This window comes from Meleagris gallopavo, chromosome 4, assembly GCF_905368555.1.
Source record: "Meleagris gallopavo chromosome 4, MGAL_WU_HG_1.1, whole genome shotgun sequence".
NCBI classification, from domain to species: domain Eukaryota; kingdom Metazoa; phylum Chordata; class Aves; order Galliformes; family Phasianidae; genus Meleagris; species Meleagris gallopavo.
The window spans coordinates 34,931,812-34,952,282 of record NC_139407.1 but is presented as its reverse complement, the minus strand read 5'-3'; the positions used below and the strand labels follow the sequence as shown (position 1 = coordinate 34,952,282).

Below are 20,471 nucleotides of genomic sequence, written 5' to 3'. Positions count from 1 at the left end.
TATTTTCAGACATCCAAATGTATTTTAATAGTGTAAGTTACAATAAAAGATCATATACATTTTTAAAATGTATGAAGTGTTCTAGTGTCTGTCAGATTTCTGTAAGCTTTATATCAAATGAGTCACAATGATAAATCAACAAACTTGACTTTGTCAGATCTTGTCAAAGCTGAGGGAGGGAAAGACATCCATTTTTCAAGTGATGAAGATTCTTAACTGCAAGATTTTGTCTGTGCTGCTTTTGCCATGCTTAGAGAGTCTGCTTTTTCATGGTGTTTGCTTTACGTCAAGGAGTTCCTAATGGACAGTTTGAATTGTAAGGTTGTAATAGTTTATAAATTAACTTCACGGTTAATTTTCTTCTTTGTAATTAAAAAATTGCGTATTTGCTTCTTCTCATCTTCACCTGTCCCCATTAGCTACTGAGTGCAAGACTTTTGAATTATTTTTGTAACAATAATCAATTTTGAAAAGCAATTTTTGGCAGCATGAATAACAGATTTGAGCCTTGCCACTCTAGTCTGTATTAGCAAAGATTCTTTAAAGCCTTTGATTTAAAAGCATTGAAGACATAGGCTCGTAAGTGGCATAAATGAGCATTCCTTCACAAAAGTGAAAAGGAATAAAGCTGGTTTAGTCCACTTGAGGGTGTGACTCATAGAATGTGTGTGTGTGTATTTATTTTAATCTTAGACTTTTGTCCTATTTGTAGGTACCACCGCCTTGTATTTGTTCCTGATCATGCATCCTTCCATCATTAGTAACTCCCCCAGCCCAAAAACCTTTGAGGAGGTACAGTTCTTTAATAGAAATAACTACCACAGGGGGATTGATTGGTAAGATGGGTTATTAGTATAAATATAAAAGTTTATATATTGTAAACAATACAAAAATGACATTGCTGTTGGTAATGTTAACTGTTTATATAAAGAGTGAGATAGAAAAAAGTAACCTTTAGTATCTTTCTAGAATGTTAAGTAAATGCAAATGAATAATAACCATGGTGCATATCATAAATGCAGTAACTTTATTGAGACTTTCTTGTTAATATCCAGATATTAATATATGCAAAAAGAGTAACAAAATATGTATTCCTTAATTCTGTGAGCTTATACAGCTGAATTGTAATTATTTCTATGACATAGACCTTGTTTCTTATTGAGATAGTGATGTTTATTAGTTGAATATATGGAGAAAAATATTTTCATGTTAGAGAGAGGCATTTTTTTTCTTTAAGTGCAATTTAGAAATAGCAATAGTAGTGGGAGAAGGAAAGACTCTCAGAATGTTGTTCAAGGATCTAGGATCTAGTAATTGGGAGAATGTTAATGGCTCAGTAGGGTACATAAATGATGCTAAGAAAAAGAGCATGTTTCACTGCTGTCATGTTCACTTTGGCTACCAGGAAATCACCGGAGGTATCTACACCCAAAAGGTCATTCTTGATTTTTTGTGCTACAGTACAAAACACTACCAGATGAATAGCAGTAACATCCTATGGTGGCAGGAGAGCACCGATAAAATATTATTGATATTTTGTCTTGTTTCTTTTTTTCTCCAGTCTAAGGCAAAATAGTTTTATTGCCTTTGATTTTGTATTCATCCATAGAATTAACAGAGTGAGCACTGTTGTATGGTCTTAGTACAGATATGTTAGATCCAATTTCTTTTTAAGTCACTTAGATTTTGCAGAGTTATAATTGATGCAACAGTTTCTTCCACAAAATGTAGTAAGACTGGAAATTAGAGAGCTGAATCTTTGTTATTAAGCTTTTTGAAATAAGGGAAGATAACAAGCAAACAAGGCATAGTGTATAGTGCTGATGAAGACAGGCTAAGGTCAGTGAGTCACTTCTTCCGCAAAATCTTTGTTTTCATTGGGCAGGAAGACCTCTTTGCTGCTTCTCTCCTTCCTCCTATTTTAACCACTTCCCTAACATGCAGATACAATGTGTCTGCTAGACATGTGCCAAATTACCTTCATCTTATCACAGCAACAGTGCATAAGGCTCCAGTGGTCAACTTAATAGACCAAGTATGTAATTTTATAAGGCCTCACTGGAAAGCATTCATTTGGCTACTATATATCTGTGCTACATGCCCCACTCACCCTTGCCGGCTTTTCCGACAATCAATCTTCAATACTCAGAGCTGCTCTACGGTGTAGTTGTTTAACTCTTAGGTTTGCATTCTGTCTGCCTTACAGATTTCTCAGACCTTCAGTCTACTAGAGTATTTTAATGCTTTCACATAATGAGCTTACCAAATGTTAATTAAATACAAGGTCTCTCCTCATTAGTCCTTTAATTAGTTAGGATTCCTTCATGGCAAGAATATTTGCAAGTAACAACAGGTTCCATTTATTTTATGGTGGTGGAGGTTAAGTTTTTTTCCAGAGCTGTCTGATTTAAGTCTTTGTCAAAGCTTAGTTAGACATAGGCTAGCTACGACATTGTTTCAGATGTCAGGACCTTGGCAACCTCAATACTTAAAAGAGGTACAGATGTATATTGCAGTGTCCCAGTAGAGACGATAGAACAGTAAGAGGAGAACCGGCCATTCTGTTCTTTATACACAGAAGTCCAAGTGGACTAGTCATGCATTTCTTTACATAAGCATTGTTATAGATTTTTTCGACAAGTTTATTTAAAACCTTCTCAGCTTTGCCAGTGAAAAATTCAATAAAATTCACCCATAAGAGTTAGCTTCTCAGAATGAAGTGTCACAGAGCTTTGTTTCTTTAAACCACGGTAGTATCATTCCATCTCTCTAAGTACATTGTAATCAGTGTTTGTATGCTAACGATACATGTGCCCTGATAAAATGCATGTTATGTCTGTGTCCTAAGGCAAATTGCTTGTGCATCAGTTAGTTCCATCCTATTGAGTTTTCTCACTGAGCCTGTGGTGGTGACAATTTCAAAGCCAAGAGTGTATCATTTGTATTAAAAGTAGTTCAGTCCTATGAGTAGAACGGTCTGAGCACTGGAATCTTCAGTCCTTAAGCATAATCATCGGAAGAGGTTGTTTTAAATGGCATTTATTTTACAAAAGTTTAACTGAAATATTAAGAATATTTCCCGTTTCTTCTTTTCCCCAACAATAAGAAAAATCTGCATGTGGCAAACTGAAAAGATCAGCAAATCCTTTGCTCGCAAAGAAAACCAAAAGGAATACCAACCCATGTTTTCACAAAAATGTGATTGATAGAAAAATGTTGTCACTGCTTAGAAACGTTTTACCTGCTGAACCTGTGGTGAATTTTTAGTGGATTTTCACCCATAATAACAAGCTCTACTGTGTTTTTTAATAAAAACAGTTTTGATACTTTTTTGTTAGGCTCTTGCACTGTAATTGGTGTCTGCAAAGGATCAAATTCAGAATACTCATTTTTTTTACTTTTGACATTTACAGGAGTTTGTCTTATTGAAAAGTGAGAATTTGCTAATTTTAAAAAGATACATGAATGTCATAACGTTTTCTTCCAGTTAGAAAAAAATAGCTGCAAATGCAGCTATATGTAGTCAGAAGATGAGAGATAGTAGCACATAAAATATGATCAAAATAAATTGTAGACTTCCTGTTGCTTTTATATAGCCATTAGGCTATTATTTTATTGTAGAATAAAAGCGCTTCTGAGTAATTCTGAAAATGATGTTCCTTTTCTAGGTACATGGATTTCTTCCCTACTCCTTCAAATGTCACCACTGACTTCCTCTTTGAGAAAAGTGCCAACTATTTTCATTCTGAGGAAGCTCCTAAGCGAGCTGCTTCCCTCATCCCCAAGGCCAAGATCATCACCATTCTCATCGACCCATCTGATCGGGCATATTCCTGGTATCAGGTATATATATTAAGGAACATGGGCAGGCACAAGTCAAATAAATATGTCAGATTTCAACCTTGAATCCTCTTTGTATATTCCTTTAGTGTGCATATATATGAGTTTGGATAATACAAGCTTTTATGATCAGTCAGTGCTCCATATATCATTAACAATGAGCTGAGGTATCTGTCCATGAACAAATGAAAAAAAGAATTTAAAGGTTAAAATACCAGAAATCACACTTTCAAAGGTCTGCCTATAATACAAGCATGTAAGAATGCTTTAATGTATGTAATCAGCACACAGCCAAATTAGTTTATTCACACATTTATTTGGTGCGTGTTCAAAATATGAGATTTGTATGTGTATATTGGATGCCCCGTCCCTGGAGGTGTTCAAGGCCAGATTGGATGGGGCACTGGGCAGCCTGGTCTAATATTAAATGGGAAGGTTGGTGGTCCTGCATGTGGCAGGAGGGTTGGAGATTCATGATCCTTAAGGTCCCTTACCCTGGACATTCTGTGATTCTGTTATATGTCCAGGATCTTGTGGTTTTGCAAACACCTATTTAAAATAAAAATCAGTGAAGAAAAAATGGCTAAACTGCAATGAAAAGTAGGACCTCAAATCACTATCAGCACTGAGTGCTTCTTTGGAAAACATTATTACAACACTTTATCTTAATGTTTCATAGTAGTTAAGTCCTGAAATTTCTTTTTTTGTTATAATATTGGAGGAAATGATGCTTCAGCTAATGCTGAAGTAGTATTTTGCAGATCATAAAAATAAGATTCTCCATATGTAATTTGGAATACTTATACAAAGCAGTAGTAAGTATTTAGTGGAGTTCATAAGAACATGGCATAGTATCAAAAGGTATGAATGAAGATTAGTTTAATACAAAACATGGATCTCTAATAAACATGTTTTGAAAGATCAGGGCACATTAAGGTAGTGATGTTTCTTTTTACACGTTAGGTTTTTTTAGTAAATGGCTAAAATAATAAGATACCATAAATTCCATTTGAAAAGCTGATGAAATCCCTTACACAGTGCAGTAGTTCATACCTGATATTTCAGCAGTGTAACAATTGCATACAGTTAAAAGCTGTATCTAAATACCAGTTACCTTGCTATCTATCTGTCTATGTATATTTAAAGCACACATAGTGAGATTTGCTCTAAATTGACTTCTCCAATCCTAATTCTAGTTAATAGTTTTGACTTAAATTTTTGTTCTTCAGGTCCAAAGATTTCAACAGGAATTTGAAAAAATAAAAACACAAAAGAAGAAAATTCCAAAGAGAACAAATGTCTTAGAACTTCTGTGATATATTTTGTGTTACTTTTATGATGAGATGTAGTCAAAGCCATAAATCCAGTCTCATAGCTGACCCTGCTTTGAACAAGAGGCTTTGAATTAGAAACCCATTGAAAGCAATTCAGATCTGAATTTTCAAATGATTCTCATAAATACCAATGTTTAAATTTTCCTTTTTTTAAGTTTTTACTTTGAGTAAGCTGGAAAAAAATAAAACATATCAGATTCATTTGTACAAAAGCTGCCAGCCAATCCATTTACTGAAAAGTGAACATTCATGCATTCTGATTTGTTACTATTACTGACAGTCTATCTTCTGATTTCTTTTGATACATAAAGTATTTATTGATATAAGTAATGTTTATCTCAGCATTTACAGCAAATTAATACAGATATAAGGTCTTCTTAAAGTAATTTCTAATGTGAATAATCACTCATGGCAAGATCAGTAAGACTGAACATTTTTTTTCTTATTTTCACAACTTTTGTGGTCTGTAAAACTTAGCAGTGCAACTTGTTTTACAGCATCAGCGCTCACATGAAGATCCTGCAGCCCTGAAATTCAGTTTCTATCAAGTGATCACAGCTGGACCTCGAGCCCCTTCTGAACTTAGAGCTCTCCAAAAGAGATGCCTAGCACCTGGATGGTATGCTACACATATTGAGAGATGGCTAACTTACTTCCCACCTTATCAGGTGAATAAGACAGTAACTCAACATCCTAACCTTATATATGTAATATTCTGAAAGATTATCTTAAGTATTGCTAGTGAGTGCTGATCCTGAAGGATATCCCAGGTGCATGCTAGCATGTTTTAAGCCATTGATTATTCACAGCCGTGTTCTAATTAGTTGGCTTGACATTGCTGTGGATGTCATGCCTTAGCACCATACAGCTAAGAGCTTGTTCTGCAAAACAAATCTGAAAAATCTGGAAGTTCAAATACTTGAACACTCTTGTACCCTACGCTGCCTTCAACTGTTTGTTTGTTTTTAATTTGTTCGTGCTTTCATCTCGGTATTTGTAATTCTTTGTCTATAATGTTGAGGAAAGAGAACCAGGCGTGCAGTGCTTGGTGAATTCTCTAGTGTCAGATATTTCATCAAGGTTTCCAAAAGACAAAAATGTCAAATACGATGGGACACTGCTCACTAGTATTTCTATATTCTCTTAATGGTAACTAGTATCACCTAGCACCAGGAAATGTGAGCTGGGATATTGCAATTGCCACATGGGAGGAAGGGGAGCAAAGTCTCTCTTCCAAGGAGGTTTGACATTGGAAGACTTTGGGGTGTAAGCAACATCTTTTCTGTCTAAAAGAGGCAACAACGTGTGGGAATGGATGTGACCAAGTGAAGCTGTAACGCCTTAATTTTTAAATGCATCAGTGTTTTCACACAGTCCTTGGTTCTTTCATGCAGTCATCTCCCACTGTTTCACCCTCATTAAGCTATGATTATAGTAGTAAATAAACTGTACCTTTACAAGAGTTCACACACTAGTCCACTGCTGTCCATCGTACATGATTTTTAAGACATTTCTGTAAGTTTGGATCTGTAGCAAAAACCATCTTGCCAAGCAGTTCCAGATCATAGCTCAAAGGATAACAAGAACCATTACCATCAGGTAGTCTCAATGCAATCAATTTGGTTTTGCAGTTGAGAGGCCTTAGCAATACGGATTTGTGTCATGCTTGTGCCATTTAGCTTTAGGACCAGAAAACTCTCTCTGATTTATTGTAGTTAACAATATAAAGTCATGTACATCAGTGTGTTTGCCATCTCAAGCATCACCAGATTTTTAGATGAATTGATAATTTGCCTGACATGACTTTTCTGTAACTGTGAAACTATCGGGTCTCTTTTGCACATTTTTTTGCTGCCCATACCAGTGCATCCCAGCCTCTACTGGGACTCATGCATACAGTGGAACAGTTTGGTGTTTTGATGTTTCTAATAATCTATGCATGTTTGGTATCTATCACTGATCCTGAATCCTTGATATATCCTTTATGTTGAGATCAGTTTTTCTGTGTGTCTGGTAGCACACACAGAAAAACTGATCTCAACATAAGATCATTGTATGTTCATGGACCTGCAGATTTCAGTTCAGGTGGAGAATAAACAATTTGAAAATTTGATCTCCCCTGCAAACTTCTGTTGGCATATAACAAATTGCTAGTCTCCTGTACAGAACCAGGCAATATCATGATTTGTATCTCCTTCTGGAATAGATTTTTATTGTGTGTCTAGCATTACTCCCCACCTCACATATAAAGTTAACTTTAACTGAGGGAGATTGGCTGCAGCCTGAACCTTCTGTTTATCCAGACTTGCTTAGCTGAGACAATTTGGCTGGAGTCTGCACCTTCTGTTTTCCAAGAGTGTGCCAAGGAAGCTCTGATGCCTCTAGATGTGCTATTCTTTACAAACTCTCTTTTGGGCCAGCCTTGCAGAATTCATGAAATGCACACTTCCATCATTATCATTATACTCATATGAAATTTTCTACATCATCTTTTTTTTATCTTATCTCCAGAATCACCCATCCATGAGTACTGAACAATACACATAATCAAGTGGTTTTTTGCCAGATTTTACGTCTGACAATGACAGAAAAGTACCAGCCTTGATAGTTTTTTTTTTGTTGTTGTTGTTGTTGATGTTTTTTTTTTTTTTCTTAGTGTATTAGGAGATTCACTTGAATTGCAAAAGCAACAGTGTATTGTAGGCTTTATCTGAACTTGTTAGCAAGTTCAATGAACTGCTGAATCACATCACAGTTGCATTAGGTAGACCTAAAATGAGATCAGCTTAGAAGCAAAGCTTTATCTGAAGAGAGAGAGCCTTTGTTGTAAGGTCTCTTACCTACAGTACCAAACCTCTTTGTAAATTTTAAAGCTGTATAAATTGTTGAGTCTCGACAGGTGTGACTGAGTTGAAGAAGCTGTTGCAAAGTCAACAGGCATATAGTAAGTGGTAGAGGTAGCAACAAGCATAGGTGTAAAGTTACCCTAAGATTTTTTGTTACGCTGGCAAAACCTTTTCTTGCACAACTTTTTTTTGAGCGGGAGAAACAGGAATCCCACAGATATTTATCTCTATTTGCTTGTTAAATACTGAAGAAGAAACCTCATTCTGTTCTTTTGGATGGAAATATTCCCCACTTGGCATATTTTTTGACCACTGAGCTACAAAGCACTTAAGGCTTGTTTTCTGAGTTTGCATCTTAGGAAAGCGGTGGGATCATTTTGGGCTCAAGCAGTCATAATCCATCTCATTTGAAAACTTCTGGGATGAGCTGCTGCTTTCTGAACAGCTTGATACTTTCACTAATCCACATCTCTAAATCCACATGCTGTATTTTGGCAATTTCAAAGACTGATCTTTCAAAAGAAAAGACATTTTCTCCCTTCTGATTATGCTCTGAAACCCTGTAAAACCTACTGACCTCTGAAACCCTAAACCTACTAAGTTTCATCCAATCCTGTAAACAAATCATAGGATCTTAGGCTCTCTCCTTGCATGGAAACATAAAAGCAAGCTTCAGCACTGCATACAAAATGAGGCCATTGAACCACCTAGAAATCTATTACTCCCTCCTTTTCATTATTAAAATATGATGGAAAAAGGAGAACTGTTTCCACGACAGGAAATGAATGCTCGCCTAATCCATTTGGGACCTTGTTTCTCTTCAAACAGTCTCAAAGACCTGAATATTCTGCACCTTCAGTTGGTATCATTTAGGCATAAAGCTCTTAGTTAGTGTCTGTTTCCATGAAGATTCATATCAAAGGAAAAGAATAGCCATATCTGAAGTAGCCTAGTGTGAGTGTATATATGATCAAGCACTTAACAAAAAGAAAAACAAATCACATACCAGTTTCTGGCCTTCTTACAGATGTGTTGCAAATTTTGTATCTATGACATTCCTGCCATAAGGTCATCCTAACATTTCCCTTTATTCTAATTCTTATTCTCAAATACATTTGTTAGTTTGTGTGTGTGTGTGTGTGTGTTGTTGTTGTTTTTTTTCCCCATAACATGATGTATTCTCATATGTGATGGTCTTAGAACAAAGGCATTTATCCTAACAGTGCCTACTGTTTTTTTGGTCATTTCCAGTGACAAGCTTTTCAATGTGAGTTTAACATATATTCATAAATGCCCATGTTTGTGAGAATTAACAGCTTATTTCTTTAAACTCTAATACCTTTTTTCTTCTCTTGACAAATCTCATTCCGTTTCCTCCCAGTATTTCTTACCTTTCCAGATCCTTCAGTGCTACTTCTCTGTTATCGCAACGGGCTGAATTTCAGATTTATTTAAATGCCATTTACTCCCAGATCATTAATGATCATGACAATTAATGAACTGCAGATAATTCCCAGATAATTAATCTGGGAAGTTACTCTCCATACAATGAAGAAGTCTGACAGAAGTGGAACTTTCAGTTTGAAGTTTAACATAACGAATTTTAAATTATATTTCCATTTATTTTATTTTTGTAGTTGCTAATTATTGATGGACAGCAGCTAAGAACTGACCCCTCTTCTGTAATGGATGAAGTACAGAAATTTTTGGGAGTCTCTCCTCATTATAATTACTCAGAAGCCCTAACGTGAGTTAATTTTATCATCATTATCACTTGTTCTTATGTTCCTAAAATACTAATTAGTTTGTGAGGAAGCTCACTACATAATAAAGCCTCTGATACTTTACCGTCTCATATGAGTTCAATAGGATGTATTTTTCAATGTCTAGAAAAGAACACAATAGAGAGATTGATTTCCAGTGGATCTACACTTCGTAAATGTGGACCTTCACTGTAACAGGAGTAGACATCTGAAAAATTCACAGAGAGTGAATAAAAAGAAATTTTAGGAATTTTATTTCTATTGGTAAATGGAACATGGAATGCTGACTTCCATAAAAAGAAAGGAAAAAAAATATTTTGTTTGTTCTGGACATTAGCTGCAAGTATCAATAGTGTTGATCAGGAATATAGCATCCACTCTATATGTGCACTAATATTTTGGAATCTGACACTTTGGTTGCCCTTAAAGTGGGATTGATAGCCTTAGATTTACTCTTCTCAGTATGAGTCTATTATGTGACCCTGTAAGAAGCCCTCAGAAAATAATGTTTTTTCTTTCCTATACATTTTTCTGTTTTATACTTTCTTCTAGTTTTATTCTATTCCTTTTATTGCACCAGTAGCAAAATAGACTTTCATCTTCCATGAAATTGGGATAAGTAGGTGGTAAAGACAAAAAGGGCCAAATAATCCCTGAATCTGAGTCTATTGAAGACATATTTTATTTGTTTGGCTTTTTGATTTGTTCTTTGGTGGTAGTGGTTTGTTTTTTGGTTTGTGTGTGTGTGATGTTTTATATTTTTATTTTTTAATACTGAAGCCTTTGTCCTTGATATTGTGAATTAATCCCATCTGCATCTAATTCTATAGCATGCGTTTTCTTTCATGTCAGTCTTTGAACATAGTTAATGTTCACAGAAGTAAAGCATCTTGTTCGGCTAAAATGCACTGATATCAGTTTGTCCACTCAGTTGATGTCAGGAATCATCACTGCAGCATCTCATAGCCTTTACACTGCAGTACTGGCACCTGCTTCCTTCCTTTCTTCCCTTTGTTTACTTCACAGTTTCTGTTTGCTCCCAGCTCTTGTTAACTCCCTTAATCTTCTCTGTTTCCCACTTGCTTGATGCCTTTTCCTGAAGAGAAAATTTACCAGAGCTAAAAATAAGAATGTGTGAACTTACTTTATTGAGTTTCTGCTATGAACACGTTTAAATGTTTGTTTCAGGTTTGATTCACATAAAGGTTTCTGGTGTCAGCTTCTGGAAGAAGGAAAGACCAAATGCCTTGGAAAGAGCAAAGGTAGAAAATACCCTCCTATGGATTTGGAGGTAAACCATTATGCTTATTGGCATTACATAAAGATTTAGCCATCATAAATGGGACTCTGCACAGGCAAAATCTTAACAAGATTAAATTACAGTAGCCTTAAATTAAGTAGCCTTGATTTTTTGACTACCTTTTCCTACGAATGAAACCTTCAGCGAAGCTGTGGATTGCATCACTTTTTTTCAGTTCTTTGTTTCAAATGTGAAGAATTTAAGTTGTTATAAACATTTTCTCTCATGTAACTAGTGATAGGCTTAGAGGAAATGGCCTCAAGTTGTGCCAGGGGACTGGATGTTAGGAAATACTACTTTTCCAAAAGAGTGGTCAGGAGTTAGAATGGGCTACCCAGGGAGTTGGTAAAATCACTGACCCTGGAGGTGTTCAGGAACATTTAGGCATTGTTTTGAGGGACATGGTTTAGTGAGAACTAATGGTGGTTGGTAGACAGTTGGACTGGATGATCCTGTAGGTCTTTTCCAACTGTGGTGATTCTATGATTATATGAAACAATTCTATTTGGAAACTTGGCACTCCTTAGAAAAATAAACTTAGCACCTCTGAAAATTTCTGAAATTAATTTGGAAACCTATTCCCTTTACCTAAGTGAGTTAAGCAGCAGAAGCCCTAGAGTGGGTTTTTTTTCAGTCATGATCAGATACGTGCATTTGTGTCTGTTTCCTTGTCTTTGAGACTAGATAGACAATGACAGACTCTCATGAAGTTCTGTTCTGAGAGTGGTTAGGTTCTGTTTCCATGAATTTCATAAATATCTTCCTCAGACAAAGGAAGATACGCTCCAATGAAAAAAAAAATCCATCAGATCAAATGCTGCAAACAATATCTAAAGGTAGTTCAGTCTCCTTTTCTAGCTACAACTTTGTGTGTTCTTTCCTATATTCCTGTTTCACTTAGCCTGACTAAAATTCAAATAAAAGCATTTTGATCAAGAGTATTAACGCAGCAAGTAAGTCAGGTCTCTTTTTCTCATGGTACTTAAGTCAGAAGCAATTGACAGAACTCAATAGAATTATAGAATTGCAGAATGGCTTAGGTTCGAAACGACCTTAAAAGATCATCTAGTCCCAACCCCCTGCTGTGGGCAAGTTGACTCCCACCAGATCAGGCTGCCCAAGGCCCCATCCAGACTGGCCTTGAACACATTCACAACCACTCTGGGCAGAGAGGCTCTGTACCTCACCAGACCCTGAGTAAAGAATTTCTTCCTAACATCTAATCTAAATCTCCCTAATAGAATTATACTGATATAAAATCATTGGATGCCAAGGCTTCTGAACAGAATAAGACTGTATTTGTTTAATGTAGTATGTTTCAACTCTAAATATTGATGAAACTGGTGTTACTAATTGCCAGATGCCTATATAGAAAGAGATTTTACAAGCTCTGATTTCAATCACACGAGTTAATTTGAATGTCAGCTTCAGTACTATTCTTAATTTACGTATCTATCTGTGACCAGATTCAGATCCTTTGCTTTGTCTTCATGTTCATTTTGGATATATTTTGTTTCTCTTGACACTACCTTTTAAAGTTCAGCCATTAATTGATGAACTTAAACTTGTATACAGTAGATAGCATAAAAAATATATAAATTGCATGGGAAAAAGTAAAGTTTTGACACCAGTAAGACAAACTTTGAAATTTACATCCATTACAGTACACCATTTTATTAAATAAAAAATATCTGCTTTTATATCCATCAGTGCAGGGCTTTTCTGTCAAGCTACTACAGAGATCATAATGTGGAACTGTCAAAACTCCTACACAAACTGGGACAACCTCTGCCATCGTGGCTGAGACAGGAACTACAGAAAGTAAGATAGCACTGAAAAAAGACATTTTTGAAATCTCTTCCACACTTCTGTCATCCTTCCCAAAGTCTCCAGTAGCTACCAGACAGTCTTGTAAAATATACCTCTGCAAAAAATAGTAAAAGACAGAAATTATTTCCATATGCTGGCATGTGGATTGTGAAAACACACGTGTTTCTTAGCGTACTGGTGGGACAAATCTTTCTCATAAACATTTCTGGGCCTGTGGAGTCGTGGACTACTGTGCACGTATGTGGAAGTTAACTGCAGCTGGTATATGCTTCAGAGATACATACCTGTCCAATTTCGTGGTAAATACTTACATTTTTATATATCAGTTTTAAAGTATCGTGTCTCATGTAGGCTTTGTAGCCCACTGTTAGACTGCTGTTTTTCCTAGTATTTGATTATTGTGTCTTGCATAAAATAAGAAAATTTAATGTAGCATAAAATGCTAAGTGTACTTCTGCCATTGGAATCAGCTTGCTAATACCTGAAGTATATTCTACTAAGTGTGAGAAGTACAGTTATCATACATTACTTACGTGTGCACAGCAACAAAATCTGGAATCCACAGGCACAAGCAGCGCAGAAAAGAAAAAGAAAATTACCTATAGCCTGTAAAAACAAACCCTTACAATGCAGTAAGGGCCTTTGTTCATAATCAGTCTGATTTTGCACTGACTGAAATTGCAAAATACAGAATGTATACTGCATCTGAACAGAAATGTAATTGGATACATAAAGCACTAATGTTGCAATAAAATCCTTGTGAGCAGTGTTATACTTCAACAGTTGTGAACCAGACTGAAACAGTACAATCAACAGTCTTTCACTGGCTTCTGTGAGCAGCCAAATTTTGATACTGCACTCTGGTCTTACAGAATCAGAAATTACTCCACTGAAATGAATGAAAAATTGATAAAGAGCAGAAACAGATTCATACTTAGACTGCCTTAATTTGCACTACTGGTTTTCCTTAATTTATTTGCCTTCAATCTGTGCTGTGTGTTTTCCAAGGTCCCTCAACCTGATCAAAACTGTGGCATCTTGTGGTGACCCTCAACTTATATCAGCTGCAAAAATCTGATTTCTAGATGAAAACAATGATTCTAGCTCCACACATCTTAAAGAAGCTTGGTATTAAAGTTTAGAAATAAGCTTTAGGAAAGAGAAATTAAGACAGTTTATGGTAGAAAATTAGTTTCCAATCATGAAAAAACACACATATCCAGCCTTACATTTGTGATACATTTCAATGACACACCTCATAATACATCAGTTTAAATGTGAAATAAAGTCTAATCAACCATACTTAAAAGTTGAAAAAGATCATTGAAAATTTCAGCTGAGTATGGCCTTAAGGTTTCTCCACTGAAGTTTGGCTCTGAATGTTTCTAAAGGCATATAGAGGTAGGGAATACAAAACATTATTGCAGTACTAAATGAAATACTTTTCACAGTAGCTCTGTATTATTATCATAATTTGTTTTAGGATGAACAGTTAAAATATGCGTCAAATGGTGGAAAAACTTTGTATGTCTCGGTGCTGTTTTACAACCTTTATGTAATCATATAATTTAACTTTCAAGATAATGGAATGGAAACAGTCTGTTATTCCCTAAATAGAAAACAGATGTTGAGATCCTTACTGTAACTCTAGCCGGTCATCTTGAATATTTATTGATTTTGTTTGTGTAGTACCTGGTTTTGATAGGCTTGTAAAGAAAAAATCCAGATAAATTTACTATATATAACAATATTCTTTACACAGCACATTTTTGCTAAGGGAATATGCATGATTAATGATGAGGACCTGCCAGAGTTGACTTCTAAGAAGAATACCTTTATTATTTATAAGAGAAAAAAAAAATTTCATTTCATTTTAGATATTCACTGTTATGTAGGTTTGAGCCAAAATCTGACTTGTTTTAAAATACTCTAATTTGATAAAAGAAATGCTTTGAATTCTGAATATCTCTAAGTGCAAATCCTCTGCATGCTATGGGCAGCCTGTGTCCTACAAGCATCCATACGGATTTGTTACAAGTAAATTGAATAACTGGAAGAAATACCTATGGTTTTCATCCAGACATGATTGATTTTATCCCTAATATAACCTGATGTAACATCACTCAGACATTTAAAGTAGAAGAAAATTGTAAATCAGAAGAAAATGGGAAAAAGCACTACAAAATGCCAGAGATTTTCACAAATTAAATGCTTCTTACACACTGGAAGAATGGGCTTCAGCCACGTTTGTACTTCTGTCTTTGTTATCAGAAACTCTGTTCCTCTCCTCTTTCCCTGTGAAATCTAGGCCACATCAAAATAATAATAAGTAAACACCAAGGATAGAGCAGTGACAGAGGAGTGCATGTTGATCACCCTCTAGGTATTTTGCAACAGACAAGGTGACTTGTCTCAGATCTGTGGCCTTTTCTGTGATGTTTGTTAGGAATCTGGTCAAATAGCCAGTGGCAGTCACCACATAGCACTGGGATGATAAGCCTCCACAAGCAGCTCCTTGGCCCTGGCTGGACCAGGATTAGTTTGGCAGCTAAACATAAAGCTTGTCCTTTGCGAAGAAGTGCTGTAATCAGTCTCAAGTCCTGATGAGGAACAGTAGGATGTATCCCTTCTACTGTCTCAGTGGCCTTCCTGAAGTTGGAATAAAGGCAAATCTTCAGTGAATTCCTGTGGTAGATTTGGGTCAATCCTGTGAACAAAGTAATGTGACCTTTTGGCCCTGGAGCTGCACATCTGAAAGGGTATTATCTTGAATTTTAATTCACAGATCCTAGTGAGATGCATCTGTCAACTGCTAGCATCTCTAGGTGCAGAGCACTAGCTGCTTGTAAGCTAGGTTCGCTAAGTCCTTTCAGACTCAACAGCAGTAGAGAAGTAAAGCCTAACCACTAGGGGTCTTTGAAGTTCTGATTTTGTGATGTTCGGTTATTACTGGTTTGTATAAAGAGAGTAGGAAGACTTTTTTTTTTTTTTTCCTCCAGAACTATTTTATTTAAATATGTTCTTACATTTAACAGAAAACTTTTAAAAACAAAATTACTTTTAATATGCAGTCAACTTGGTGAAGAATTAAGAGTCTGAGCAAAATATGCAGGCAACAGCTGCATGTGTTATACCCCAAATAAGGTAGCGCTGAGTAAGCAAGTCATACAACATGAATTACTTGAGAATTTTAACCTATTTACAAATTCCCTACAATCAATATTTAGTTTTCAGAAGTAGACTATCAATATTAATACTTCTAAAAAGCACCACCCCGTCACAAAAAAAAATGTATATTTGCTAGTCGAAGTCAAGTGTTTTACTGTGGATGGTAATATAGCCATGGTTTCTGTTCTCCTGGTAGATAAATGCACAAGCAATTGCTTTAACAAATGCCTGATGATTTGAGCTTCACATTTATTTTCATAAATACAATGAGGAAATTTGATTTCCTCAAATATCTGTGCCATTAAAAATCAAAGTGTGAGTATGAGTAGAAAGTGACCATTAGCGGGTGTAAACACAGAGCCTGATATGAGTTCACATTATTATTTGAGCAGACATTCCTGAAATACTGTGCTATCTTCTCAGTTCTACTTGTGCAGAAATAATTCATTTCAATGATTTGCAGACTCTCATGTACAGCATATTCTTTTTCATTGCTTAAAGAAGTGGAACTTCCTCAGGAAGAAAGTAAATAGATATTTCAATGTTTATAGATGTAATACTTTTGTCATTCACATTGAATGAAAATTGCTGGAAACATTTTTCTCAAAAATTTTTTAAATAAAAAATAGATATTATTCTGATAGTGGCATGGTATCTGATGTGCAACAATAAACTCTGCTAAGAAAATGTACCAATGAAAGAAAGTGATTTATTTGTTCATGAAAGTTGTCCCTTTCCAGGTTTGTTAGCAGCTATTACTGAGTTATAACACAATCCGCAAGCATGGGAGCAGCACAAATGTTTGGAAAATATTGCTTAATCTCTATGTAAGTGAACGTTACCGCTTTATGCAGCTGCTTTTGCTTCCTGCTCAGTTTTTACTTCTTATGCCAGAAATCATTAATGTGCTATAGAAACACTTCCAGAGCTTGCTGTTTTAAGAGAACAAGCAGACTTCATTCGAACTGTTTGCCTGTGGGATTCAGTAGTTGTGCCTACACAGACATGAGAAAACATTTCTAGGAGGAACTTCTAAAAGATGGTGCAAGTGTCCAAAGGAAAATTCACTCCTATCAACAAATTCAGAAAAGAGTAGAAAACTATAGTATCTAGCTGGGTAAAAGCTGATTAATATCTTCATATAGGTGTAGAAAATAGAAAGCATGTTAACAAAATATTCTTTCATTACAGAGAAATGATGTAATATTCAGAAATGTAAACTTCCACTACCCATCTCTATTAATATCACAGTGTAACAGAAATAGAACAGTAATAACAGAAAGATACTAAGCAAAGATTCTAGCTGTGCCCGACTGTTTTTCTGCTTTTATTTTCAGTTCTACCAGCTCCAGATCTCTTAGAGTTCAAAGGCCAAAGATGTACTTTTTTTGTCTATGTGGATCAAAAGGATGAAGAAGGTACAATGGTCAGCACCAAGGGACAAAACACAGGAACGGGAAAGCAATTAATAGGTGAAACCAAGGTCTAGGGAAACCTGAATGAAGGAGGAATTCAGACAAACTGAGGGAGATTGATTAGAGTATTGTGAGTTTGATTACTGATCAATCTGTTTTCTGTTAGTTTACCTCTTCCTTTTTTTTTAATACAGTATTTTCTTTCATCACTTCCCATTTTCTGTTCTGATCCTCTCTTTGCCTTGAGAAATTCAGCTGGAAAATGAGGCTCTTGTACTTTAAATGCTCAGATCTGTTTGCCTAGGAGAGTTGTCAGTAGCACAAGGAAGGACACTAGCAGGACTCTACCAAAGAATATAAGTATTCCTTAGCAGGTGTGGCCTAGTTCAACTACGATACAAGAGCTTGGTTCAGAATTACTAGTTAAAATCCTGAAACCTATGTTATTCAAGAGATCAGAGAAATAAGCTCTTTTGCCCCTTAGTTCTTCTGTCTCCTCAGGTATCCAGAAAGCCGCTCCTAAAAAGATTCCCAGTAAAACTGGGATCTGATTTACTCTTGTCCAAAAAAAAAAAAAAAAAAAAAAAAAAAAAAAGATTTATTTATTTATTTGCATAAGATACATATATTTCAACAATGTACTCGGACACTATAAAACCCGTACGTGACGTGAAGGAAAGACGGCTGCCCCCTTACGCCATCCCTCTCATGCTCCAGCGCCGCACACGCGCAGCAGGCGGGCAGAGCGCAGGGCAGTTCCGTGGGCCGACGGCGGCGCGGCTGCCACCGCCCCCTCCTCGCCCCGCCTCCTGGGAGGGGCACCCGCCTCGCCCGTCCTTGCCGCCTGGTGGCGGGGTGGTTCCGGTTCCGTGCGCGACCGTTGGCGTGCGCACGTGGCGGCGGCTGCTAGGGGTGTTTTTGGCGGGCGCGCGTGCGGCAGCCGTTAAGTCGATGCGGGAGGCGGGCTGAGGGGTTTCTGGTCGCGCGCTGCCGTAGCCGTCGGGCTCCGCAGCCCTCCTCTCTCCGTCAGAAGCGGGCCGGCCGGCCCCGGCGGAGCCAAGGCAGGCGGGCAGAGGTGCGGAGCAACTGCAGGTAAGGGTAAAGTAGGGGCTGAGCGGCGGCGGGGCGAGGTATGATGGGGAGCGGGGGGAGTGAACGGCCGGCGTTTGGGAGGATGGCGGCCGCCGTGTGGTGGGGTGTGGGAGGGCCGCTCCATGACTCCATGGGGGCTGCCGCCTGTGGCTGTCCCCCTTCCTAGGCATGGAAGAGCAGCTTCTTGCTAATTGGCAAAACTTCTACCGTCCCGTTGGTAGTAGTCGTTGACTGTGGCAAGTAACAAGCCGAGTCGGCAGGGGTTTGTGGCGCAGGGGGTTGGCGGCTTCTTCTGAATGCTGTTGTTTTTTTGTTTTTCCTTTGTTACTTGTCGAAGCTCCGTTTTTTAAACAAGTCTTCTTCCCCTCCCCACCCCTTCTCCCTTTTTTTCTTTTTCCCCCTAAACTCTCTTAGAATGCAGAAGCCGGAAGTGTGGAGGCGGCATAGAAGTTCCTTTCCTCAAAGACACCGCGTGACTGGGTATGTGTTGCCTTATGAGCTCCTAATAGAGAAGTTGTGAGCGGGAATAATAGCAATTTATTAGTTACGTTTAGCGACTAAGCTGCTGAGACCCGTCTCATCGCCACTGAAATCAAAATATGAGCTTGATTTTTATTTATTGAAAGTCTACTTGATTGTGTGTAATTATCTTTTACTGATAAAAAGTTGTAAGAAAAAGTCTGTTATTTGGAAGAATTGGGCTTTGGTGTGGATGTGTTCAGTGTATTCTGAAGACTGGGCTGTGGTAAAAATGGGTGTTGCCAGTACTTTTGCCTACTAAATGGAAGCATCTGGGTCCAGAAGTTGTGTGTGCAAGGAGCAAGCCTGTTAGTAAGCACGTTGCTGAGTTAGCAGAATGAGTACAAATAGTGATCTGAAGCAGGGGAGATGGCTTCCATTAACTTTGTTTCAGAGCAGCATACAGCTTCTAGGAAGGCACTGTGCTGTCGAGTAGTGTCCGCTGTCTTGTATGTGTAGCAATATTAAACTGCGTCAAACTTCTCTTTACAGGGGAAAAACATTCTTGAGTTGTGATGGCAGAAGAAGATGGGTCTAAATTCAACCTGTAAATTTTTGGAGTAACTGTGACTAGAATTTCTATTGTTTACTTACTTTAAGGGTTAATAGGCAATCTTACAGGATTAATGGTCTTTGTAAGTAATGATATTCCTGTTTTTCAAATATGGAAGCAAGCACTACTTTTAGGCTGGGTCTTAATTTCAGTTTAGACTTAAACTCTTCTAATTAAGTTTATACCTCGAGCCTAAATGCTTTGCAGTCCCTCATCTTAACAAAGAGCACAGAGGGCCTGGTATGTAGTGTACTGTGTTTCAAAATAGTGTGGAATCAGTCTGCACAAAAGAGAATGTAGTTAGGAGGATGTTGGCATATTTATGCTGCCTTCCAGGATCTTCAGCTGCTCTCATTTCAAGGCTTTCACCAAGTTTTATGTTATTACAATGTCAGTAGTTAGTGACTGTGCTGTACTCTAGTCACGCAGCTCACCGTGCTTCAGTAGTTCTAAATCTGGAGAAATGTTGTGCTTTCTCTGGTGACTCTGCTGCTGCTAAAGCACCTTAAAAGGGTTGTTACAAGGAGTGTACATGTATGTGGAAGATACGGTAAGTTTGTGAAGTCTAAAAGGTGTATGTGAACGTCTGCAGTTAAAACTTTAATACATGTTAATGTAAAGCACTCAAATGTACTAATGAGTCAATAAAGAGATATGGATTCACACTGCAAGTGTCGCTTCTTCCTTACAAGTGTACTGATAACCAAGACCAGACCTGCACGTAAACTTCAGACTTACTGAGGAGGGGCCAAATGTGTTTGCTGTGTGCATTCACCTTCTGGTATCTGGGCCTTGTACTTTCAGCTAAATA

The 20,471-nt window shown here is 37.2% G+C and overlaps 1 protein-coding gene and 1 non-coding gene across 5 annotated transcripts in view; both read left to right on the top strand.

Annotated features, from left to right (window-relative positions):
- Positions 1–20,325, top strand: part of LOC100539813 (N-deacetylase and N-sulfotransferase 3) — a 75,520-nt gene extending 55,195 nt beyond the window's left edge. For all 4 annotated transcript variants that reach the window (XM_085222838.1, XM_085222836.1, XM_003205715.5 and 1 more), the window contains exons 9-16: positions 713–836; positions 3,669–3,843; positions 5,672–5,842; positions 9,658–9,767; positions 10,972–11,074; positions 12,794–18,588; positions 19,003–19,068; positions 19,600–20,325. In XM_085222838.1, coding sequence (XP_085078964.1) covers positions 713–836; positions 3,669–3,843; positions 5,672–5,842; positions 9,658–9,767; positions 10,972–11,074; positions 12,794–12,913 — 803 coding nt within the window. In that variant the 3' untranslated portion in view covers positions 12,914–18,588; positions 19,003–19,068; positions 19,600–20,325. The remainder of the gene's footprint in view (positions 1–712; positions 837–3,668; positions 3,844–5,671; positions 5,843–9,657; positions 9,768–10,971; positions 11,075–12,793; positions 18,589–19,002; positions 19,069–19,599) is intronic.
- LOC116216632 (small nucleolar RNA SNORA24) lies at positions 18,707–18,837 on the top strand. Its single transcript, XR_004159774.1, has one exon. It is a non-coding gene; the product is annotated as a small nucleolar RNA SNORA24 (small nucleolar RNA).
- Positions 20,326–20,471: the final 146 nt, after the last annotated feature.